Here is a 19,984-nt window from a genome sequence, read left to right as displayed (position 1 = left end):
GGGTGGGGGGGTTCACGATGCTGGGCTCAACATCGTGATGGCTGTCAGCCATCGGTGATGGATGATGGCATCGTCTGTCGGCCCAACCCTAGTATGAAGAGCTTTGTCTTGCTCAAGACTGAAAAGACAAAGAGGGACAGTGTGTGTGTGTGTGTGTCCATGAAATGAATTTTGCTCTCCACACCAGTCAGTAAACTGAATGTTAATGTGTTTTTTTCTTATACATAACATATGTGCTGAATGAAAAAATGAATGACACTCTGTCCCTCTCTCTCTCTCTCTGTCTTTCTCTCAGGGGAGCGTTCTCCGAGGTGGTGTTGGCTCAGGAGCGGGCAACAGGGAAGATGTTTGCCGTGAAATGCATACCTAAGAAAGCCCTGAAGGGGAAAGAGAGTAGCATTGAAAACGAGATTGCTGTACTCCGCAAGTGAGTACAAACACGCACACACACGCACACCCAAACACACGACATTTGTAATTCACATGGTAGCCCCCCCCCAGCGCTGTTGGTGCTAGTCTGATATGAGCAAGTTTTTAGCTGATATTTAAGCCTCCGTTGCCGTGGTTACTCATGTGTCACAGTGAGCAGAGGGTAGAGTATTTGAACAAGCATGTGAACAAGACACACTGCCAAGCAGGTGCGGTTGGGTGTTGATTTGCTGTCTCTTCATGTGTGTGTGTTTTCATTCTGAGGCCTTTGTTTAGAGATTGATTCTGAAACTGGTTCCAGTGCAAATCTGTATTGTCACGGCAACGGTGCCTTCAAGACTGATAGTCCAGATTGTCCTTCATTTTCTGACTCCCTCTCATCATATCCTAGCAACTGCATGATTGATAGCTTGACAGCCATGTTCCGGGTGACGCCCATGGGCCTGTTATTAGATAGAGAGCATGAGTGGCACTCAGCTCTGAGGAAATATACCATTTGGGTTTGGTGTGTGTGTGTGTGCGTGTGCATGCGGACATGTGCGTGTGTGTGGAGAGAGGGAGAGAGAGAGGGTGCATGATTCATTCATCTCCCCTGTGTGAATGAGTCTGAACGGTGAAATATCACAGGGGACTGTGGTTAGACTGATGCTGTGACCTCACATGATTGATGTGTAATTCGGCCAATACAAAGGCTCTCAGTAATTGAATTTGAGAATTACACTAGTGTCACAGCTGTCTGTTAGCTCTCAGTATCCTCATGTTCATTTATCTTCTCTCTCTCTCTCTTAACTGGTATTTCAGAGAAAGGTTTTGTTTTGGTTGCTGTACACCTCTCTAAGCCCTCTCCCTGACGCTTCAGCATAATCACAATCCTAATTCAAGTCAGATCACATGTAAACACAGAGATGAGACCACCGTTATGTGGGAATTTTGTTTGAAGCCCCTGCTGTGAATCATTTGTACTTCTTTTGTGCTCTCTTTTCGATGGGATGCTAAAATGTAGCATTTCATGCCCTCTGCCTTTTTTTGCTTTCCTCCTCTCTCCCTTCCTCTCTCTCTTTTTTTATTCTCTCTCTCTGTTTCTCTTTCTCTCTGTAATCAAAGGAGGTTGTGTTTTCAGATGTGAGAGATGAGTCGTGCTACAGCTTCTGCCCACTCACCACTGAAGGATGGAGAGAGAGAGAGAGAGAGACAGACAGACAGACAGACAGACAGAGGACAGAAAGAGAGAGAGAAAGAGAGATTGTGAAATGTAGATTGGTGGTAAATGAGTCTCATATTTGTCTCCATTGTACTTTGATACCTAATATTGTTTCATTGACTGAGGAGAAAGGCGTTGTGTCATGAGGGGAGAAAATGTCTCAATTTTTCTTTCATTTGGTGGTTGAATAAACAGTAGTGCTCCTGCAATTTGAGAGGATAGTGGTTTACATGTGAGCAGCTGGTGTTCCCATCAGAGGCTGATCATTCCATTCAGAGAGAGAGAAAGAAAGAAAGAGAGAGGGGGGGGGGAGAATGAGTGTGTTAATTGCAGGGTCAAGGAAGGGAAAAAACATTTATCATACATCCCCCACTCTCAGATTTCCACCTGTTGATACATTTAGTCCATTACCTCTCTCATGCTCTTCCCCCCTCTCTCTCTCTCTCTCTCTCTCTCTCTCTCTCTCTGTGTCTCTGTGTCTCTGTGCACATGTGTGAGTATGTGTGTGTCTTGTTATTGTGCTTCTACTTGCGTCATTGGTCTAGTTGTTATTGTGGCTGCTGGGCATACTAATCAGGATTCTGTTCAAATATGAAGACCGTGTACACACACACATACACACACACACACACACATACACACAAATGCAAAGCATATACTGTTACCATGACTAGGCCTTAGAGAGCCATAAAGAGAGAAGTCAGATAAAGAGAGAGAGAGGGGGGGGGTTATGGGTGTGAGTAGAGGTAGAGTAAAGGGCAGTGGATGGAGAAAAACACTGGAACAGAGTCAGACAGCACTGCACAGATAGACTTTGGATGGCTCTGTCTTACAGAGGTTGTTAGTCAACGATGGAGCAGTGTTTGTTGATGTTTGGAATATTTAAAGATTAATCACAGTATCACTGCACTGGAAACTGCTCTACCAGTCATGACCTCTGCTAATATATTACTGAACTCCTGAATATCCAATGCTCTTATCATATCTACATCTGAATGTCGTTATCCTCATCGTGCAATATGTCCTCATAAGTCACACGTACTGTCATGTGTAGTATTTACCAAGGGCTAAGTATTTTTTTTTTTTTAATGAATACACATTTACCAGTTTGTTCCCTCTCCCTGCTGACTTACCATAAGTGTACACTCTCCTGTAACCACAGGAATACAAATGCTTGAGACTTAAACCCAAAAGCAGAATAGAGGTTTTGTCATGATAATCAAATGTCACATTCTCTCGTATACTGCTGCAGAATGTAGAAATATTCTTTACTAGCTGTAATGAGGTATTACGGTTAAATTTTCTCAGCAAATGTGTTTTCTTAACAGTCCCTCAACATGTAAACTCACTGAGAATGAAGGTTAATTTTTGTCACAGCACAGTGACTGTCAACAGGTAATGTGTTATTGTAGCAATACACACACTATAGCAGGTAAGACAGTTTGAACCCAGGTTTCAACATTTCTAAGATGTCAACCACCAGGTTGACTTTGACATGCATTATGGATTCTGATGTTTCATAATACCTTCAATTTAAAGAGTCTGTGATTTGTGCTCCGATTGTTAAGTCTGATTATATATGAAATGTTTTAGACTGGAGTAAGGGATGCAGAGTAAAGACTGTCAGACAAGTCGAAAATTTCAGGCAGGTTGTGCCCCTTAGAGACCTTAACCAACTTGTTGCCTAATGACCTGGTCAGGTCGATTTGGTGTTTTCTTACACTTGGAAATCTGTTGTGCTTAAAAAAGATCAAAGTAAGAAAGATCACATAAACTAGAAAACACAGAACAAGGTTTGTCACAATCACCACACACACACACACACACACACACACTGACAGACATACACACATACACACGCACTGTCACACTGGGGCATCACAGTGACGCCTAAGATAGCTAAGCTGTATGTTACTTGTTGTCTGTAGCTATGTTTGATTAGTGTCAATCCCTGCATGTTGGCCTCACTATCAAAGAATGGTCCTGTCATAAGACCAGTCTAATGAGCAAAAATCTAACTGAAACATAAAGATTGTTCACATGATACTCTCTGTTGCACATCATTGTTTTTTAACATTTCATTTCTGATATTTGAAGTTCTGTTGTGGTCTACAGTTTAGATGTGGTCTAGATTGTACATCCTCCTGTGAGTAGTCTGTAACTTAGGGTTAAATCATTTCAATGCAACATGCTCTTTTATGGACTTGCCAGTGACTGTGTGTCACAGTTCTGCCCATTTATGTAATGCGCTGTGTTGTGTTTTTGTGACTTTACAGAATTAAGCATGAGAATATCGTGGCCCTTGAAGACATCTATGAGAGTTCAAACCACCTCTACCTGATCATGCAACTGTGAGTATATTAGCCATACAAACACTCACTCTCTCTCTTTCTCTCTCTCATTCTTTGTTCCCAGAATTGTGCTGGCATAGAGGGCTGGAATTTAGATGATACAACAAAGATGAAGAAGAGTTTCTCAGGATCTTAGTGACTGAGTGAATTCACTAGATCATGCTCTTGGAAAATCATAAAACTACAGTTATCAGGGAACATCAAAGGCGAAAGACCCCCATAGAATAACTCCCTAAAATAATTATATACTTTTGTATCATTTTGGTCTTCAGAATGTGTATATAAAGGGAACGTATTCAATCAAAGTTCATTTTAAACAGTGTAAAGACTCTTTCTGCATAAAAAAAGACTTTGAAAAAATAAAATTGAGAGATTGGAATCTTACTCACATTATAACGAGCTTGTTTGCTCAGTGTCTAGTAGCACACTCCCCTGCTGATCCCCTCTTGTTAAGGTCAATTTGTAGACAAAAAATCCTCCATTCCAAGTGCAATAAATACCAATAAATATAGCACAAGAATGTGCTGACAAAATGAACATCTGAATCCCAAAATTGATAATCGAATACCTACCCAACGAACGAATATGCGTATAGTCGAATGTTCAGGGACAGCCCATCTATTAAGCCTCATTAATTATGCCATGTTAACTAATCATGCAAAATGCCATTAACACTGGTCTAACGTTCTCGCTAGCTGAAGTAGCCTACCATGGCAAGTGCATCTTTAATAAGGGTTTTTCTCCTATACAAAACCATACACACACACACACACACACACACACACAAGGTGAATCTGTGAAAAGTCTAGTTTGAGTTGTTGTCTGATAGAGGCAGCCTTGAGATTGTCAGTTACCTTCAAATTACCACCTGGTACATGCGCACACACAGAGACACACACACACATACACACGCACACACGTGCGCACCCCGAACATTATAATACTGAAAGGATTATTTGAGGAAAACAGAATTCTCCTCTTTGGTTCAGTAGCTCATCAGTCACCATGGAGATGGAAAGAATTGAGAGAGAGATGTTATTTGTGGAACCGAAGAATGCTATTTCGCAAACTGAATATGATATGCAATTTGTTTGAGGCAGAGATCCAAACAAAAACAGCTATGATCACCTGTTTGTGTGTGTGTGTCTGTGTGTGTGTGTGTGTGTGTGTGTGTGTGTGTAAGAGAGAATAATATACTTTTCCTGTGTGTTACAAGAGAGGATGCACACATCCTCTCAATTGTGTCAGGGAACATGAACGTCAGTGAGTTTTAAAATCATTTCCATTCAGCACTCTCATTCCTGAAAAGCATTTATAGTCTCCCAAACCTGAATTTTACATTCACAGATATATACAGTGTGTGTGTGTGTGTGTGTGTGTGTGTATGTGTACATATATATATATATATATATATATATGTGTGTATTAGGGGTGGGCGATATTTCCAGTATACTCGTAGTATCATGGCTTGTTCTTCGTCCGATGTAGTAAATGACTATATTGCGAACATCGAGTACAAATTGTCACACGATTTTTTTAAGCCGCCAGCATGAGATGAAGGGAATGAGGGAGTAGAGGGGTGAGAGATAAAGGAAATGAAGGAATAGAGGGGTGAGAGAGAGAGAGAGATAAAGGAAATGAAAGAATAGAGGGGTGAGAGGGAGAGAGAGATAAAGGAAATGAGGGAATAGAGGGGTGAGAGAGAGAGAGAGAGAGAGGTAAAGGAAATGAAAGAATAGAGGGGTGAGAGATAAAGGAAATGAAGGAGTAGAGGGTGAGAGAGAGAGAGAGAGAGAGATAAAGGAAATGAAAGAATAGAGGGGAGAGAGAGAGAGAGAGATAAAGGAAATGCAGGAATAGAGGGGAGAGAGATAAAGGTAATGAGGGAATAGAGGGGAGAGAGAGAGAGATAAAGGAAATGAAGGAATAGAGGGGAGAGAGAGAGAGAGAGAGAGATAAAGGAAATGAAGGAATAGAGGGGAGAGAGAGAGAGATAAAGGAAAGGAGGGAATAGAGGGGAGAGAGAGAGAGATAAAGGTAATGAAGGAATAGAGGGGAGAGAGAGAGAGAGAGATAAAGGAAATGAAGGAATAGAGGGGAGAGAGAGAGAGATAAAGGTAATGAAAGAATAGAGGGGAGAGAGAGAGAGAGATAACGGAAAGGAGGGAATAGAGGGGAGAGAGAGAGAGAGAAAGGAAATGAAGGAATAGAGGGGAGAGAGAGAGAGATAAAGGAAATGAAGGAATAGAGGGGAGAGAGAGAGAGATAAAGGAAAGGAGGGAATAGAGGGGAGAGAGAGAGAGAGATAAAGGAAATGAGGGAATAGAGGGGAGAGAGAGAGAGATAAAGGTAATGAAGGAATAGAGGGGAGAGAGAGAGAGAGAGATAAAGGAAATGAAGGAATAGAGGGGAGAGAGAGAGAGAGAGAGAGAGAGATAAAGGTAATGAAGGAATAGAAGGGAGAGAGAGAGAGATAAAGGAAATGAAGGAATAGAGGGGAGAGAGAGAGAGAGAGATAAAGGAAATGAAGGAATAGAGGGGAGAGAGAGAGAGAGAGAGAGAGATAAAGGTAATGAAGGAATAGAGGGGAGAAAGAGAGAGATAAAGGTAATGAAGGAATAGAGGGGAGAGAGAGAGAGAGATAAAGGAAATGAAGGAATAGAGGAGAGAGAGAGAGAGAGAGATAAAGGAAATGAGGGAATAGAGGGGTGAGAGAGAGAGAGAGAGATAAAGGAAATGAAGGAATAGAGGGGAGAGAGAGAGAGATAAAGGAAATGAAGGAATAGAGGGGTGAGAGAGAGAGAGAGATAAAGGAAATGAAGGAATAGAGGGGTGAGAGAGAGAGAGAGATAAAGGAAATGAAGGAATAGAGGGGTGAGAGAGAGAGATAAAGGAAATGAAGGAATAGAGGGGTGAGAGAGAGAGAGAGAGATAAAGGAAATGAAGGAATAGAGGGGTGAGAGAGAGAGCGCGAGATAAAGGAAATGAGGGAATAGAGGGGTGAGAGAGAGAGAGAGAGAGAGATAAAGGAAATGAAGGAATAGAGGGGAGAGAGAGAGAGAGAGAGATAAAGGAAATGAAGGAATAGAGGGGTGAGAGAGAGAGAGAGAGATAAAGGAAATGAAGGAATAGAGGGGTGAGAGAGAGAGAGAGATAAAGGAAATGAAGGAATAGAGGGGAGAGAGAGAGAGAGAGATAAAGGTAATGAAGGAATAGAGGGGAGAGAGAGAGAGATAAAGGAAATGAAAGAATAGAGGGGAGAGAGAGAGAGAGAGAGAAAGGAAATGAAGGAATAGAGGAGAGAGAGAGAGAGATAAAGGTAATGAAGGAATAGAGGGGAGAGAGATAAAGGAAATGAAGGAATAGAGGGGAGAGAGAGAGAGAGAGAGAGAGAGAGATAAAGGAAATGTGGGAATAGAGGGGAGAGAGAGAGAGAGAGATAAAGGAAATGAGGGGAGAGAGAGAGAGAGAGAGATAAAGGAAATGAGGGAATAGAGGGGTTAGAGAGAGAGAGAGAGATAAAGGAAATGAAGGAATAGAGGGGTTAGAGAGAGAGAGAGAGAGAGAGAGAGATAAAGGAAATGAAGGAATAGAGGGTGAGAGAGAGAGAGAGCTGCGTGGCCAGTTGGCTGATTACCCCTCTATGCTTACGCAGGAACATTGCGTAACCGTGGTGATGGGTGGCAGATTGTCCCCTGTCATTACAGTGCTGTGATCATTCTGTGTGTGTGTGTGTGTGTGTGTGTGTGTACGTGCGTGAGAGAGACAGAGAAAGAGAGAGAGAGAGAGAGAGTCAATGTTCGTATGACTTGTACGGTGAAATGTCCATATGACCAGCTAAATGTCTATGCAGCATTAGCACCCAGCCCCCACACACACAAAATAGTGACTCATTAATGTAAAGAGCAAAGAGTACGCCAAAGGCCAAACACCAAAGTATTGTCTGATCTATTGTGTGCTGTAGGACAGTGATGAGCTTGAGTTTGCTAGTGGATAATGACCTTACTGTAGACAGAGCTAGTCTTTCAACTGAAAGTAACAAAAGAAGTCACTGTGTAAAACTTTTGGTTCTTTTTTACTTTCGAAAATATAATCCAAAATATGCCCTTATTTGAGAGATTCCTCTCTGTGATCAACTCTACAGTGTTACCCTTCTCCTGTAGTTCTCAGGCATTTTAAACAGGCAGTTTGTCCGTACAGTATGTAATGTTTGGGGTGATGGGGTAAAGTGCTGTGTATTTTAGAAGGTGGAGTCTTAACTGCTGTGTATATGGCATTGTTGCTGTGTAGTCCTGTAGTTGTATTTATGGAGAGTCAATTACACTCTACATAGAAGACTGATCTCTCTTAACACTGCGTAGACTCCGCTCAGGTGATACCTGGTGAAAATACCGCTCATTTGAAAATAAGATGAGTTTTTTTTCCCCGGATGTATCTGCATGAGGAGGAAAAAAAAGAGAGAGGTGAGAAAAAAGGAAAAGAAAAGGGAAGAGAGGAGAGGAGAAGAAAAGAGGAGGGGAGCTCAATTAATTATCTGTCCTCATTTTTTGCCCTGAAACTTGATTAGAATTTAAATTTTACAGTGTTAATTTGGCTGGTGGGTGTTTGGCTGTTCTGTGCTTGGAATGTGCTTAGTATGTGTGTGCATGTGTGTGTGTGTGTGTGTGTGTGCATGTGTGTGTGTGTGTGTGTGTGTGTTGGGGGAGGGGGGTTGGATGAAATGATTCAGCTGAATATTTAAACACTATCAATCTGTTTTGTGTTTTATTCAATAGATGTTGTAAGGGAATTAGCCAACAAATCTATTCTGTGGTGTAGTGACTGCTTGTGCACATGTGCTTGTGTGTGTGTGTGTGTGTGTGTCTGTGTGTGTGTGTGTCTGTGCGTGTGTAAGGTTGTTAGGTCTGTGTGTGTGTATACAGCATGATTAATGACAGAGATTCAAACAGGACCATGCCTAGGGCTAGAGGGCTGACCCTAAGGCCAATACCATACCATATGTATGAGTAAGGCAAGGGGGGACAAAATGCTGACTCTCTTGCACCAGTAGAGGGCAAGGTGGGCCTGAGATATGGTTTATACTTCCTCTTGATCCTTTCCTTAACATCACATTGAGAGACTCTTTGTGTGTTGCATACAGGCTGTTTATGAAATTGTTAAGATTTATTCTCTGTAGACGGTTGCACACACACACACACAAATACACACAAACACATGTGTAGACACACAGCATTGCCCAATTTTTACATTTTTTTGTGTGCTTGCTGTGCACCCTACTGGTGGAATGTTGAAGTCAATTTTGTGCTTTTAAATTGGGAGTGTGTATGCGTCTGAAAGAATGAACAGCATGTATATGAGACAGACACACACACAAGCAGATGTGTCACAGATATTAAAGCCTGTATGTTATACTCTCAGCTGAGTAGGAACATGCCAATGCGTGATAAATTACATACTGTGACCTGTACATATATAACACTGATTACACAGAATCTCATTCAAACAAACACACATGCACATATATGTCCACACACATATATAACACACACAGACACACACACACAGACACACACACAAAACAGGTCAGAGCTGTTCTTGCCATGTTGTCAGATTTACACACAAAGTCTATAATTTATGGCTCAAAGTAAGCGATAGATCTAGTGGTTTACTCAGGCTTACCTGGTATGGTACCCATCTGTCTGGAATAAAAAAAAAAACTTATATGTCTCCCTCTCTCTCCTTCTCTCTCTCTCTTTCTCTTTCTCTTTCTCTCTCTCTCTCTCTCTCTCTTTTTACAGTGTGTCTGGAGGAGAATTGTTTGACCGTATTGTAGAGAAAGGATTTTACACAGAGAAAGATGCCAGTACACTCATCAGACAAGTCCTGGACGCAGTCAACTACCTCCACAAAATGGGCATAGTGCACAGAGACCTGAAGGTGACTGCACTTACACACATAGCACATCCTCTGGCTGAGGAGACAAATAAAAGACACACACACGCACACACACACATGGTCCTACACTCCCACACATGGACACTTGTCTGTGGATGGCCTGATTCTAATAAGAGTGTATGTCTGTGTGTCTTTTGTTGTGTGTGTGTGTGTGTCTTCCTCAGCCAGAGAACCTGCTGTATTTTAACCCTCAGGATGGCTCTAAAATCATGATCAGTGATTTTGGCCTGTCGAAGATGGAGGGCACCGGTGACGTGATGTCCACAGCCTGTGGCACACCTGGATACGTGGGTAAGAGAGTCTTTACAGCCAGGATATATGAGTCAGAGTCTATACAGTCAGTATAATAAGAGTCTTTACAGCCAGCATGTGTGGGACTTCTTATAGAGGTAATAAGTGGTAGCTTGTCAGATATTACAGTTACATCTGTAATGCATTTGTCCATTTGCTCAGTCTATATGTGTGTGTGTGTGTGTGTGCATGTGTATGTGTGCTCAAGAGAGAGAATGAGAGAGACAGTGAGTAAAGAGGGAGAGAGTAAACGCATCTGTGTATGCGTGTGTGTTTGTAAGAAAAAGAGGCTGAGTGTGTGTGTGTGTGTGTGTGTGTGTGTGTGTGTGTGTGCGTGTGTGTGTTTGTGCACATTTGTGTGTTTGTGTGTGCATCTGTGTCTGTGCGAGAGCGAGAGAATGAAGTCTCTCCATGTGTTTGTGTGAGAGAAAGAAATGCTCTGTGTGTGTGTGTGTGTGTGTGTGTGCTTATAGAGTTTTCCATGCATGTATATTTGCACCCGTGTGTATTTACATGGAGCAGGAAAACTCATCTGTGTGCAGCACACACCTGCCTGTGGAGCTGGTCGTTATCACACTTTCACAGACCAACTCCACATTTGCCTGGTTTCTCCTTCACCTCAAAGAGACTGAGACCCTCAGAGCCAACATGGCCACACCAAATGCTTTGACAAAGCATATAAGTCTGTCTGTCTGTTATGGAAGACACACACAAACAGTGCATTTATTGTATGACTGTATAGTAACTGTGGGTGGCATGGAGGTGCAGTGGGTAGCGCTGTCAACAAGAAGGTCCTGGGTTCGATTTCTGGCTAAGCGGCCAGAGTCCTTTCTTGTGGAGTTTGCTTGTTCTCCCCGTGTCTGCATGGGTTTCCTCCAGGAGCTCCAGTTTCCTCCCACAGCCCAAAGACATGTAAGTCAGGCGAATTGGAGATACTAAATTGCCCCTAGGTGTGAATGCGTGCATGAATGTGTTTGACTGTGTGCCTGCCCTGCAGTGGACTGGCGACCTGTCCAGGGTGTTTCCCCACGTTTCGCCCAATGAGCGCTGGGATAAGCTAGGCTTATCTGATAGGCTAATTAGGATAAGAAGCTTAGAAAATGAATGAATGAATGAATGAATGTATAGTGACTGTAGCCTATTAGATTAGATTAGATTAGATTAGGTTCTACTTTATTGTCATTGTGCAGAGTACAGGTGCAAAGCCAATGTAATGCAGTAGCATCTAACCAGAAGTGCAAAAGCATAGTATTATTTACAGATAAGTGCAGGTATAAGTGAGTACTAAGTGCAAGTGATGCTATATCTTACAGTATGTACAGTATTATAGACAGTGGTGAGCAATATATATACAGATTAATATATATGTATAATATATTAATTATGTTATGCATTGACGTGAAGCTGACAGAGTAGGAAAAGGGAGTTTATATGTATGGGTTGTATGTACATATAGACAAAATATTTACAGTAGGTTGTATGTACAGTATAAATAGGGTAATCTGAACAACGTGAGAGGTTCGGCCAGTGCAAAAATGAGTAGTGCATATGAAAGTACAGAGACAGTGCAGTAATGAGTGCAAATAAAGCTTAGCACTGTGGTGTGGAGTTCAGCAGGGTCACAGCCTCACGAAAGAAGCTCTTCCTGAGCTGGCTGGTGCGGGAGCGTAGGCTCTTGTAACGCCTAGCAGATGGGAGGAGGGTAAAAAGTCCCTAGTTAGGGTGGGATGCATCCTTGATGATGCTTTTCGCCCCGCCGAGGCAGCTTTTAATGTAAATGTTTTCAGTGGTGGACAGTTGGGTGCCGGTGATCCGTTGGGCAGTTTTCACCACCCGCTGGAATGCTTTACGGTCTGCTGCGGAGCAACTGCCATATCACACTGAGATGCAGTTGGTGAGCATGCTTTCAATGGTACAGCGGTAAAAGCCCACCACTATCCTGGAACACAGATGAGCTTTCTTAAGGCTCCGCAGGAAGTAAAGGCGCTGTTGCGCCTTTTTGATGAGGATGGAGGAGTTCAGGGACCAGGTGAGATCGTCAGAGATGTGGACACCAAGGAGTTTGAAGCTTGGTACACGCTCCACTACAGCTCCGTTGATGTAGATGGGGGCATGTGCTCTGCTCCTAGCACGCCTGCAGTCCACAATGATCTCCTTGGTCTTCTGGGTTTTATGGGCCAGGTTGTTGTCGGTGTACCACGCGGCCAGGTGCTCGACCTCGTCCCTGTAGGCCGTCTCGTTGTCCTTTCCGATCAGACCTACTACCGTGGTACCGTCTGCAAACTTGATTATGGTGTTGGAACCGTGGACAGGGACGCAGTTGTAGGTGAAGAGGGAGTACAGAAGAGGGCTCAGCACACAGCCTTGTGGCATGCCAGTGTTCAAGGTGAGAGGGGAGGAGGAGAGGTAATCTAACTTAACAGACTGGGGTCTGTTAGTCAGAAAGTCCAGAGTCCCATTGCAAAGGGATGTGCTAATACCAAGCTGGCTAAGCTTGGAGATCAGCTTTGAGGGAATCACAGTGTTGAATGCTGAGCTGAAGTCAATGAACAGCATTCTGACGTAAGAGTTGGGACTGTCTAGGTGGGTCAGGGCAGAGTGGAGTGCCATGGAGACGGCGTCCTCTGCTGACCTGTTGGTGCGGTAGGCAAACTGATGGGGATCCAGGGTAGAGGGCAGACAGGATTTGAGATGCGTTAGAACCAGTTTCTCAAAGCACTTTGCAATGATAGGGGTGAGTTCAACTGGGCAAAGTCATTCAAGGCCATAGCAGTGGAGTGCTTTGGCACTGGCACAATGGTGGCAGTCTTGAAGCTTGTGGGGACAACTTAGTGGGCCAGGGACAGATTGAAAATGTCCGTGAAGACCCCAGCCAGCAGCCCTGCACAGACTCTGAGCACACGACCAGGTATTCCATCTGGACCAGCTGCCTTCCGTACATTCACCCTGCTCAGGGTGGCGCAGACATCAGAGCTGGAAAGATCCGCTTTGAGGGTGACCTCCTTGTTTCCCCGGTCAAAGCGAGCCTGGAAGTGGTTGAGCTCGTCAGGGAGGGAGGCAGAGCAGGATGGGGGCACAGTATTGGGTGGTTTGTAGTCCATGATGGCCTGTATGCCCTGCCACATACGCCGGGGGTTCTCGATCCTCTGTTTGTATCTGCATTTAGCTTGGGAGATTCCCCTCCTTAGGTTGGTCCTGGCTGAGCTGTAAGCCTCCCGGTCTCCAGACCCAAAGGCTGCATCTATGGCTTTGAGCAGGAGGCAAACCTCTCTGTTCGTCCAGGGTTTCTGATTGGGAAAAACTTTTATTTGTTTTTGTGTTGTCACTCTGTCCAGACACTTGTTGATGTGATCCAAGACAGAGTTGGTATATGTGTCAGTGTTAGTCTGAGAGTCTGTGGTGGCATGGGCAGCAAACACACTCCAGTCTGTGTGCTGGAATTGGTGCTGAAGAGCAAGGTCAGCACCCTCCAACCAGGTCTTGATGGTCCTCAGTGTGGGTCTCACACGTTTAATGACCGGGCTGTACTATTGATTGGTCTTTTGACAAGGAGCTGTCTGAAGGTTTCCCAGTGTGAAGACTGACTCTGTCAGAAACATGTGTCTATACATATACAGGGATGTGTGGTGGATGACTGCTTACAAATCAAAGGAAAGACTTCATCTATTTGAGAAAGAAGAATAGTTTAGAGAATCTACATGGGGAGGTGCATGCCACCAAATGATCTGTGTTTGTGTGACACACTGATAGCTGCATGCCATTATTATACATTTATAACAAAAATGGCATGGGCCAGTTCACCAGGAACTATAAATGTGAATCAGTCCACTTTAGTCCATGAAAATGCCTCTGTGCTGAGTGACATGTCAGATGTGTGACATTTGGACCCTGTTCTGGATGTGCTTCTCCTGGTATTGACCGGGTTCGGTGAGTCCGTGGATCAGGCAGTGATGTTCTGGACGTTTATAACATTGTCCTCACGTTGTAACTGCGAACTTGGTTCTGGGCTCTCAGTATGGTTGTGTTTGGTTTGCCAAGCTGTGGTCTGAGGAGAAGACATTACACGCTGCAGTCACCTGGGTAGAGTTCACGTTTGAATCTCTCTGGGCTGGACTGGAATGCAGAATTAGGACAAGACTGAAATGTCTGTTCTAATCAGTGGTGCCAACTGGAACAGAATATCATATGACCACCAGTGTGCAGAAAATAAGATGAGAAACTGTCACTACTATTAAAGTCAAAAGGAGGACAATGTGCTATTTATATCCGGAGGAAAAAACAAACAAACAAAAAAATCCCCACTGTGTATATGGTACCTGGTGTCCTGTGACTTTTGGTAGGGCGCTGTATGTCATATGTAATAAATGTGTGCATCTATGGAGCCAGGCTAATTCACAGTTCTAGCCTTTACTTTTAGTTTGCCCGCCTGTGAATTCAAATGAGCTTCAAAGGGACTACTGATTGTTACAGTGGTATGAGGAATGTCCGTGAACTCAGAAAAAGCAGTTAGATTGGTTGTCATGCATTTGCTAAGGTTATTGCTGTTTTTGCACTCTTGGCTGCTTTGATCTTGTTATCACTTTAATGACATTTATGCTAAAATTAGGATGATTATCTGAGAATGAGTGTAGGATAATGGTGTTTGCTTATTGCTGCTCAGGATCTTCAAATAAACATTCATGATTATTCGACTGTATGTCAGTCAATTAAGAGGTTATGATGGTTGCATTAAGATTTTATATTAAAATCATTTGAGAATGATGTAAAGGTAACTTTGAATATGTCGAGATTGTTTTTGAATGTTTGATAGTAAGTTTTTTAACCGTAGTGTGGTTAGGTTTATGTAGGTAATATCTTTTAATGGCTGTCCTGTGACTGGACTTCAGTGCCCAAAACAGATAAAGCTGTCACTCAGAGAACAGGGTCAAGACTGGGCTTTCTGTGTGTCTGTGCGTGTATGTCTGTGTGTGTGTGTGTGTGTGTGTAAAAACAGAGTCTGTAGATCTTTGTGAAATCACATAATGGAATAATAATATTGAGCCATGGTGTGTCTGGGATGAGGCCACTGCATAGGCATGCACTCATACTGTGTGTGTTTGTGCGCGTGTGCGTGTGTATGTGTGTGTGAATGCGCTGAATCCTCAGCTATGCCCAGTCTTTGTCTTTAAATGGTAACATACTCACACCCTTTCACTCTCTGTGGAGATTTTTAGATTTGAGTGCCGTTAGCTTTTATAACTTTCTCCTTCCTCCTCTCTCCCAATAGGGAATGCTTCAGGGCATTTCCAACACATATACACACGCGCGCACACACACGCACACACGCACACACCTTAGGGAAGCCTCCAAACCCGAGGATAAGGTTATATTATTTATAGTGCTAAGATTAGCTAGTTCCAATAAGCATTTCTGAGGCATTTACTCCTGGGGTAAAAATAGATCCAGCTTAGTTTTGTGCTGTTTTGGTCAAGTTATAAGCAGATCCAGCTTGTGTCTGTGAGACAGTTAGATTTGCATGATAAACATACAGACAGAGAGGGAGAGAGCAAAGCTTCTTTGTGTGTGTGTATGTGTGTGTGTGTGTGTGTGTGTGTGTGTGTGTGTATGTGTGTATTAAAATGTCTCCCGTAGTTTTTGATCTGAACATGAGTCATAGTTCTTTGACTTTTCAGAATGGCTTTCATAACCATCAGGCTGTACATACACACAATACCCACACATACACAGTCACACACACTCATGCACACAATAGCCACACTCACAGGCACACACATCCACAATAGCTCAGTCTGGGATTAAGTAGAGCTTATTATCAGAGAATGGAAGCTTTTGTAGAGCTTGTTTCCTGAAGAGAGGAAGAGAATAGGAGAAGGATGGAAAATAGACAAAATTGTCTGATGAATACAGAAAAACTCAAGAGGCCACTCAGTCTAGCACTTCCTGAGAGACAGAGTGTATGCATGTGGGTGTATGTGGAGATGTGTGTGTGTGTGTGTGTGTTGGTGAGTGGTTTGTGAGTAAATGGTGAATGTTTGTTCAAAAAGAGAGAAAACACTTTGCATGCTGTGTGTGTTTGTCCCATTTTGAGCTTATATTTTTTGAAGACACTAATGCATTAGTCTTTCAATGTGACAAATATGGTCTTCCAGTTGTAACCCGTGTAATGTGCAATTGTTTAACTGTAAAATTTTGTACCCCTTTACTCTTGTAGCTGTTTGAATGGAATGACATCAGATGTTTTGGAGAAATGCAGACAGTGATCATTTTGGCTTTCAGAAGAATGAACATTTCAGTTGGCTTTCAGAAGAATGAACATTTCAGCTGGCTTTCAGAAGAATGAACATTTCAGCTGGCTTTCAGCAGTGTGTGGCAGGAGCTCTCAGAGCTGTGTGATACAGTTTGGAAGCTCAGGGAGATGGAGCTGAGTCAGAGTGTGTGAGAGGGGTTTTATGGCACAATCTGGGTGTACTTAAAAAAACAATGCGTGACTGAAATATGTCATTCTTGTAGTTGCTTTGGTGTTTCTCTAATGTTTTGGTCTCTCTCCTCTCCTCTCCTCTCCTCTCCTCTCCTCTCCTCTTCTCTCCTCTCTCCTTTTCAGCTCCAGAGGTGCTTGCTCAGAAACCGTACAGTAAAGCAGTGGACTGCTGGTCTATTGGAGTCATCGCCTACATCCTGTAAGAAACCACACTCTCTGTGTGCTTAATGTGTCTATCTGAACTGATAACCTGAACCTGGACTGCACTTTCACATGACTCCTCAGGGTAGACCATGCTCTTCTTCTTAGTAGATTCCGGAGTAAAACAGGGGACACCAGCCTGATCTCACCTCAAATTTTCCCGTTTGGAAAAATGTTGCAATTGAACATATAGGCTGTGTGTACATGATTGTTAGTTAGGTGAAAAGTAGAAAAACTGAAAAGCATGATTTCTCAGATAGCTGGATAAGATGAAACCAAAAGTTAAAAGTTCTAAACGGGAGACAAAGTAGGAGCATTCCTAATGGACAGACAATGGACAGACTTCTCATGTAATGCTGTCCATCCAACTGAAAAAATCCGGCTTCATACTACACTCCTCTGATTGGCAACAGATGTTCAGCTTTGTTTAGCTCAATCTCCTTATATGGCCTTTTTCGAGGGCCAGTTTGTGGTATCTTTTTGTCTGATATGTTAATGTGGATTTAAATTTAACAGTGTGTGTGTGTGTGACAGTTTTAGAGGAGCAGGAGTTTAGGTAGTGTCAGCTCATCTCAAAGTGTCACTTTTCCTTTCTGTTGGGATTGCCCAGTTATGGGAAGAGAACAAAGCATATCTCTGATCTGTTTTCTTTTACAAAACTGTATTTGTTGGACTTCAGTGGCGGTCATCTTATTTGTGTGTGTGTGTGTGTTTGAGAAAAAGAGAGAGGGAAAGGCTTTGAGGAGAATTCAATATAAACATCAGCCTGACCTAGAGATACCCAGCAGTGAGTCCCACGCCGCATGCCCCACAGACACACACACACACACACATTTTTATTTTCTATAAGCATAAATGGGTGAGGAAAAAGCTGTTCTACACTTTGTTTTGTTCTAGTCCTGTGAGGAATTCAGCCAAATAAGTGTGTGTGTTTATTAAGATGATGTGCAGCACTGTGTGGGTGAGTGTGAGTGTGTGGGGGTGGGGGGTGAGAGTGGGGGTGTGGGTGTGTGTGTTTCCATTTTCTCTCAGCTCTCTTTGTGTATAGCAATACTCAGCTGACCTGATAGTTTGCCAGTCTGCACCCAGCATGCCAGCTCGTTCATTAAAGCACCCTGTCAACAAACCAGTACAACTGTCTTTGTGTATTGGATGTCGTTGGCATCAAGGAAGAATACTCTGTGTGGACATACCTTCCTCTCTCAGATCATTTGTGTTGAATATTTTGCTCAGGCCGCCGTACAAGTGCGAATGTGAGCGTGTACGAGTGCAAATGTGAGTGTGTGTGTGTGTGTGTGTGTGTGTGTGTGCGTGTGTGCGTGTGTGCGCACGCATGTGTGCTGTGTGCTGTGTGCGTGCGAGTGTGTGTGTGTGTGTGTGTGTGTATTTGTAAACTGGTCCCTATTTTCTCCTCTGGCATAGGAGTGCTGTGTGATTCAGTAAGGCCAGATCTCATGGCTTGTTGGCCTCTCCTCAGGTGTTCACATTGCATTAGCATCCAGGCCAATGAAGCGCTAATTCTCTTAACGTCTGATTGGTGACTGACTTGCTAACCTGACACAAAGAGAGAAAAAACACTAATCCGACTGAAATCAGGCGGAAAATGACTCTTCTTCCTTTCCCACTTTCCCTCGTTTGCATGTGTACTGATGGGGAAAAGTATTTTAATGACATTTATCATTTTGGAGAGGAAAAAATGTAAATATATTCAGTTGCATTGATTATGTTTCATTTGCGCACGCTGTTCAGAATCACTAAATGTCCCTCAGTTTTTTTTGGTTTGAGCTCCAGCATTAAATTGTATGATATGGAATCGTAGAGACCATATTCTTTCTCTCAGTATGGATGTCTGAATATAGTACTGAAAGAATGGAAACCAGAAACCTTGTGGTATGACAGCAGTGATTTCACATTTGTAGTCTGGTTGGATTTGTGGTCAGGAAAGCAAGCAGACATAGAGACATGTAATTGAAGCTATTTAAATGAATCAGAGCAGTTGCACTTAAACTGAACCATTAATTATGTATGTATTCCAAATTTGCTGCATAATAGCAAAATGTACTGTTTTGATATCATATTTTGCTGTCCCTCTTTAAAGGGTTCTTTTCTTCTCTCTCTCTCTCTCTCTCTCTCTCTGTCTCTGTCTCTCTCTCACACTTTTTCACTCTCTCTAGGTTGTGTGGTTACCCTCCATTCTATGATGAAAATGATTCCAAGCTGTTTGAGCAGATTCTCAAAGCAGATTATGAGTTTGATGCACCTTACTGGGATGACATATCTGACTCAGGTAATTAATGCTCTTTTCAGGTCTGTCTGTTGTTCTGCCTGCCGTTATCATCACATTCAGTCAGACTGAACCATAACGGTTACTGTGGTATGTGTGAGTGTGTGTGTGTGTGTGTGTGTGTGTGTATGTGTGTATATGTGTGTGTGCATGCTTGTCCATCCAAGTGTGAATCACCTGGGGTGGAATCTGTGTTTGTAGTCTTGCCACCCACCACTGGTCCTGCTCATTGCCAGTAACAGTGAAATGGGAGCACTGGTTTGCTGGAAAGAGACCTGGGAATCAGGCACTCAGAAAACAGATCTTTTTCGCATTAATGCATATTCCCTGTCAGTGTAAGGCAAAAAATAGCTAAGCATTTGTTTAAGTTTCAGAAATTCGGAAAAACCAAAAGTTAGTAGAGCTGTTGCAACTCTACTTGTACTCCATCAGCTAAAGTCTTCAACTGACTCTGAGAAGTTGCATGAAACTTTCAGATTTCCTGAAAATTTGTTCTGGTAGATGTTAGAAATGGGGGACATCTTTTTCACGTACAGTCACACAGTTTATTTTGTTCAGGAATACTTACAAAACTGCCTGATATTTTCATTAGCCAAATATTTTAATTTTTTGAAAAGATACACAATGTTCAGTAACGTGTTCTACCTGTCTGTGTATTTCTAATTTCATTGTGCCTCTGTCACTGTTTTCCTAACTGCCTGTGTTCTGTGTACATACTGACTTAGTGTGCCTTTAACTGTTTTCCTAACTGCCTGTGTTCTTTGTACATACTGACTTAGTGTGCCTTTAACTGT

The 19,984-nt window shown here is 42.9% G+C and overlaps 1 protein-coding gene across 1 annotated transcript in view; it reads left to right on the top strand.

Moving 5' to 3' along the window:
- The window catches only part of camk1da (calcium/calmodulin-dependent protein kinase 1Da), a 50,023-nt gene that overhangs the window by 28,219 nt on the left and 1,820 nt on the right, over window positions 1–19,984 (top strand). Inside the window, exons 2-7 of the mRNA XM_030776835.1 lie at window positions 296–427; window positions 3,907–3,981; window positions 9,780–9,918; window positions 10,101–10,227; window positions 16,829–16,904; window positions 19,081–19,193. Of these exons, the coding sequence (XP_030632695.1) occupies window positions 296–427; window positions 3,907–3,981; window positions 9,780–9,918; window positions 10,101–10,227; window positions 16,829–16,904; window positions 19,081–19,193 (662 nt within the window). The remainder of the gene's footprint in view (window positions 1–295; window positions 428–3,906; window positions 3,982–9,779; window positions 9,919–10,100; window positions 10,228–16,828; window positions 16,905–19,080; window positions 19,194–19,984) is intronic.

Source organism: Chanos chanos, chromosome 1 (genome assembly GCF_902362185.1).
Source record: "Chanos chanos chromosome 1, fChaCha1.1, whole genome shotgun sequence".
Classification (NCBI taxonomy): domain Eukaryota; kingdom Metazoa; phylum Chordata; class Actinopteri; order Gonorynchiformes; family Chanidae; genus Chanos; species Chanos chanos.
Note: the sequence above shows the minus strand (reverse complement) of the source record. Positions and strands in the feature narration are given on the sequence as shown.